This window comes from Lutra lutra, chromosome 3 (assembly GCF_902655055.1).
Source record: "Lutra lutra chromosome 3, mLutLut1.2, whole genome shotgun sequence".
NCBI classification, from domain to species: Eukaryota; Metazoa; Chordata; class Mammalia; order Carnivora; family Mustelidae; genus Lutra; species Lutra lutra.
The window spans coordinates 112,750,656-112,756,655 of record NC_062280.1 but is presented as its reverse complement, the minus strand read 5'-3'; the positions used below and the strand labels follow the sequence as shown (position 1 = coordinate 112,756,655).

The 6,000-nt window shown below is 43.9% G+C and overlaps 1 protein-coding gene across 7 annotated transcripts in view; it reads left to right on the top strand.

Annotated features, from left to right (window-relative positions):
* The first annotated feature begins 3,337 nt into the window (after positions 1-3,337).
* The window catches only part of IWS1 (interacts with SUPT6H, CTD assembly factor 1), a 52,220-nt gene continuing 49,557 nt past the window's right edge, over positions 3,338-6,000 (top strand). For 6 of the 7 annotated variants that reach the window (XR_007126049.1, XM_047722719.1, XM_047722717.1 and 3 more), the window contains exons 1-2: positions 3,338-3,648; positions 5,673-5,791. Coding sequence is in view for 6 of the 7 variants with exons in the window: in XM_047722719.1 (XP_047578675.1) it covers positions 3,615-3,648; positions 5,673-5,791 (153 nt within the window). In the remaining variant the exon portion in view is untranslated. The remainder of the gene's footprint in view (positions 3,649-5,672; positions 5,792-6,000) is intronic. The other variant, XM_047722715.1, reaches the window with a different exon arrangement.

The window sequence follows — 6,000 nt, the reverse complement described above, 5'->3', positions numbered from 1 at the left end:
GCTGGTGTGTGTGAGGAAGAGCCAGGGGTGCAGCCTTAGGACATACTTGTTCCATTTGTTTTTTTTTCCACTAGCAGGGCCCCCTAGTGGCTCAAGCGTAAGAAGGAGGGTCAGAGTTTGGAGCCTGGACTTCTCTGATACAGAATAATGAAACTAAGGAGCCTTCAAATCTTCTGATTCAACACTCTCATTTGACATACAAGGAAACTGAGACTCATATAGGAGGCTGGGAGCTCGTCCCAGCTCAGCAAGCCCAATAAGCCCAGAGATTGGCCCAGAACCCAGATCTCTGAGCCTCAGGTTGCAGCTCTGTCAGTGCCAGGTTTTTCCTGGTATGCTGTGACCTCTCATTCCTGACACATTTTTGGCAAGGTACAGTCTCTCAAAAGACTGGCTGAATAAATCTTGTATTCACTTAGGGAACCGTCTTTGGGTTATCAGTTAAGGGGAAAAGTGAACTGCTTCAAGCCCTCCCTCCCTTCATCTCTTCTCTGTCCTTAGTATCTTTTGCGGGTAAAAAAAAAGCCTTCCTTTTGGGTGCCTTTCCACTACCACCGGCATGGACCAACTAACTGTGCTGGGGCTGGAGTGGGGCATGGAGATTGGAGAGATGCCAGTCCTTAAAATGCAAGGTAGCTAATGGGGTGCCTGGGTGGCTCAGTTGGTAAAGCAACTGCCTTTGACTCAGGCCATGATCCTGGAGTCCCAGGATTGAGTCCTGCATTGGGCTCCCTGATCGGTGGAGCATCTGCTTCTCCTTCTGACCTCCCTGCCACCACTAACCTCATGCTCTCTATCTCTCTTTCAAATAAAAAATAAAATCTTTTTCTAAAAGTAAGGCAGCTGAGACTCAGAAAGACACACCTGTGCTGCTCTAGCATTTCTCTACTGGGGGTCTAAGGGACAGTCAGTTGGTGAAAAGGTTCTGGGGAACTCTCAGGGACCTGTATTTGCATTGACAAGCATACTGCTTTAACTAAGACTCTGTTTAATTCAAAAAGTGTGTCCTTTCTAAATACGTTGTAGGCTTCCTGAGTACAAAAACTAGATCTGATGCTTCTTTACAGCCTTCAGGATCTCAGCACATTGCTGCATGTTCAGTTGCCTTTTCTCGCTCCATTCTTAAAACCACTGGAACAGTTAGAATCTTTATGTTAAAATTCAGTAATTATCTTCTTGCAATTGCATTGTTTAGCCCAATCACTTTCATGGCTTTTGGTCCTGTACCTCCTATGAAATTACAACCTCTTTGTGGCAGGATTTCCACTGGGTTCCCATCCACTGAACATCTTCATGGACTTCTCCTCTATTCATCTTGCCTAACTTACACAGGTATACTCTCACCCACTCTCTTTGGAAGAAAGCTTAGATCCTAGGGTCTCCTTTCTCAAGTGAAAGGAAGTTAATACTTTCTTTTTATATCTTTGGTTTCAGACACTGTTAATTCCTTGTTCTTAGGATTCTTGTAATATTCCCATAGTAGAGGCAGGCTTAGATTTCAAAACTGTTTCTATTACTGGGGAAAGGAGTGACCTGTCTTGGTGAAAATGAGAATTTCTAGCGAGAAACCACCCCTCTCTCTTCCTTCCCTTCCCATGTCGATTTCTGGAACCCAGAACTGGGTTCTGCCAGCATATTCTGACTGGCTAAGAAAGGGTTCAAGGAATATAAAAGCAAGGATGTATCTTGACTAAGGGCGCTTTGAGAATTTACAGCAGAGATGGCATCAGAGAATCCACATCTCTCAAGCCCAAGGTAGGAGGTGGACTTTCTTTCCAGGGCACTAAATTAGGCCTTACAACAGGCTAGACATACCTAGAAATCCAGTCTATGTTTTGCTAACAAAAGGCCCAATGTATGCAGGTCTATACATGCTGGGGAATCTTTGTTTACCTCTACTGGCCCTCCTCTAATCAAAAGGCAAGAACATTTTCCAGTCTGAGACAAAAGCAAACAAGTAAGGAAATGGATTTTATTTAGATTGTAATAGGGATTGTAATAGGGAGAGCACTCCAGATATGAAGATCAGAGTGCCTACCCAGATTGTTTTTTGCCTTAGACTTTCATAGGGAGAAAAGTGGGAAATTTGCAATCAGAAGTTTCAGTCAGGTGAACAGAAAATGCTTATCTGTGTCTAGCTTCTCAGTGTGGAGGGCAGACTTTTAATCTCAGCCAATAATTCATGAAACAAAGAACAGGAAGTTGCAGGGTCAGAGTGGCCCTTAGAAGCAGGCTCAGACACAAAGGAAAGATTTTCTTTGCCTGGTCTTGTTACAGGCTAACAAAAGGGCCATGAAAGATGGAGAGTGAGTTTTATTTAGGTGGGAGGGTGGTTCTTTACAGAGAGCCCTTCAAAGATACCTGATAGGTCAGGAGGTTTCTTAGCCATTGCTCTTCACCAAGAGCATGGGGCTCAAGTAAAGTTTAATGTTTTTCATCAGGGGGCCCCTTTGGAAGTAGAAACTTGTACTTCGTATTACTGACCAAATGGCTTCTTAAGATGGGAGTTAAGTCATCATTATTTTTTTTTAAGATTTTATTTATTCATTTGACAGAGAGAGATCACAAGTAGACAGAGAGGCAGGCAGAGAGAGAGAGGGAGGGAAGCAGGCTCCCCGCTGAGCAGAGAGCCCGATGCGGGACTCGATCCCAGGACCCCGAGATCATGACCCGAGCCGAAGGCAGCGGCTTAACCCACTGAGCCACCCAAGCGCCCAGTCATCATTATTTTTAAGCAAGCTCCATTCTGAGGCGTGAACTCACAGCCCCAAGGTGGGGCTTGAACTCACCTTTCAAGACCTGAGCCGAAAAAGTATAACATTTAACCCACTATTCACCCAGGCGCTTCAAGTTGTTATTTTTAGACGACAAAAAAAGGAAGAAAAATGCCTTGAAAGGAAACTCTTTCAATCAAATCACGCCAGTTACAAGCGCGCCACAGTTGCTGAAACTTCGAACTACAAGTCCCAGAGAGCAGTGCACCACTTCCGTCCCGTACTAAGGGCGGGAATCAAGCGCCTCGCTGCATGACGGGAAGCATTCTTAATTTGCCCTATAGTGAAAATGTAGTTGTAGCGCGTCTTCATTTTCCAGAGGCATAACTCATGTAGATTCTCAAACAAGCAGCACGGGTAGAGAACCAATAAATTAACGTTATAATCTCCGTGGGGAACATAACTGGCTCCTCCAAAGGAAAGTATTTAACTGAAGCTGGAGCTCCCGCTCAATTTACCCAGTAGTCTCTTTCCGGCCACGCTGTGCGTCATTACCATTGCATCTTCTGATTGGCCAGATGATAGGAGACAGAGCCTGCGCGCTGTATTCCTTTGAGGGTCGTGGGCAGACGCCATTTTGGCCCCAGAGGTGCTTCTGGGAAGTAGAGCGCGGATCTACACGCCTGCCTGCCTACCCGGTACAGCTTCTTGTGCCGGGGCTTTTAGGTAGAAGTGTTTGTGCCCGCCGCTGCTGCCGTTTTATGCTACACACCCCCGAAACCCTCTAGTCGAGCGGGAGCCCCTGAGCATCGGGCCGCGCCATCGGGGGTCACATTTCCAGGAAGGTGGTGACGGGGGCGGCGCGGGGCGCGGACACTCCCCGCCGAGAGCCCGCCTGCCATGGATTCGGAATATTTCAGCGGCGACCAGTCAGGTGGGGCAGGGACTTGGGGGACCGGGCTTGGGGGGCGGAGCAGTTATTCAGTGGGGCTTGGCCTCTCACCCTCGCCGGGTAGGAGAAAGAGGCCCCGGAGACGTTTCCTCCCCCGACTCGGTCCGTCGTGGGCTGTGAAGCGGCGCGCGTAGAGCCCGCCGACCCGCTGCGGCCCGGAAGTTAGAACCTTGGAGAGGGGATTCTAGACCGAGAGCTGTCTTCTGAATTGGCAAGTTTTTTGCTGAAACTGGGAAACCACTTCATATATTAAGCGCTTCTATGTGCAAAGTCCTAGGGAAGGTCTCTCCTGTTACGGATTTTTTTTTTTTTTTCTTTTTTCTTGTAGTTGCGAGTCTTTTGCGAGAATTCAAGAGAGCGGTTCAGTAGGGGGTGCGGGATCTTTCCTAGACCTTTCACACGGAGTTGGGGATGGTTTCCTAGTAAAGAAAACGTAGGACCCTCGTTTGAGTTGTATAAATATTTTAGAGTAAGGCGTGTACTTCTGGTACTTATTAGCGATTTTGTACTTTTCGTTCACCTTGAGACCTTTCCTCTGTCTCCTCACTGAAGTTTGATCTTCTTTGTTTCCTGTTTATTCAGTAAACACTGAGCGCCCCCTCCTAACACTGTACTAGGCACCGGAGATACAAGGACGAATAAGTCGTGTCCTAGTGGGGAAGAACTTTACCGTTTCCTTTCACTTTGTGTCCTAAAGTCCCGTGAAGTGTTACCTGTCAGGAGTGCCTAAATGTCTGAATGTTAATCTCTTTTCTGTTTTGAGTTCACTTCGATTCGCTATATGATAGCGAATAGTTATAACTACAGAACGCGTTTCCAGGCATGCCCTGCTGTTTCGTCTAGAATGTTTGCTTGATATTTTCAACAGTTTTCAGTTCTTTCTAAATTATTAAATTATTTTTCAAATAAATAATTGTATGTAATATATGTCTATGGGTTAAGTGCTGGAAGACTTGAAAAAATAACAGTTCCCTGACTTTTCATTCTTTTTGCGGTTTTTTTATATTTACTTTCATATTCTTAATTTATGCTCTTGTTGCATATTTTTAGGCATTCCGTAATGATTCCCTTTGTGTTAGGACAGGATTTTAGCCTCTTATGTGCCCTTTCCCCCCCATACTCTTACTGTTGCAGCATAATTATTTGTTACATTTCAAAATTACTTGTAATTTGACTGTATAAATATTCTTTACTTCTCAGCTGAGTAGAGTAGCTCCTTAGAATGATAGTGATTTCATTCTTAAACTTTTTGGTTTTCCTGTAGTTGACTGCTTCATTTTTAAAATTTCGTTTATTTTCATTAAACTTCTAACCAAGTCTTCCCATATCCTCCCAACAGCCCTAAATCCCTCTCACAATACAATTTTACTCTGTATTTTTAAAGTATCGGTTAAAGGTAGGTAGCAATTCAATTTTACCATTTTGTAACAGTGCAGTGTATGCTTTACTTTAAGGAATTTATACTATTTCTGTACTGGAGTTCTTGTGCTCTGCATTTATAAACAAATATTTACTGTGCTGTACCAGTCACTGTTCTGGGCTCCAGGGAATCAGCAGTGATCCAAAATCCTTGCTCTTTTGGCCCTTTCATTCAAGTGAGGAAAGACCCATATTAAACAAATAACTTGGTAAGTCGTGTAGTACATTAGAAGGTGGTAAGTAAATTCTGTGGAGAGAAGAGACTCAGGTTTTAACATAAGGTTGAAGTAGCTAAAGAGCACACTATTATTTAGAGGTTGATGATTGGGTCCTTAGTGATGTTTCTTAAGCTTCACATTTCTTTTATGACGTATTTTTTGCTGCCACATATGTCATAATACGTGTTCTGATTGTTGGTATTTATATATAAGCGTTATAGTGTTGTCTTATTCACGACTTTAGCATCATTAGTCATGCTTCATCAGTGGTAACCTTTGCTCTTACATTATTCTTGATTCATTGTGTTCATTTCAGTTGTAGATGTCATCCATCTTACACCTTAAGTGGGTTTTTGTTTTATTTTTAAGCAGATGATGGTGGCGCTACCCCAGTACAGGATGAACGGGATTCAGGGTCAGACGTTGAGGATGATGTAAATGAGCAACACTCTGGATCAGACACTGGAAGTGTAGAACGTCATTCAGAGGTATTGGCTAAACAACATCTTTGGGGAGGCTTTTCCCTTGCATTCTGTGAGACATGTTTTTATTTAGGAGTTGTAGAGATCCTGTCACATGGTATAGGCTTCAGACCCTGGGAGTAAAAGATTTTAAATTTAAATAGAGAACTGCTTTAAGAAATAAACAGGGATAGCCTGGTTTCTTAGGAAATCACAGGGAAAGAATTTCAGATTGG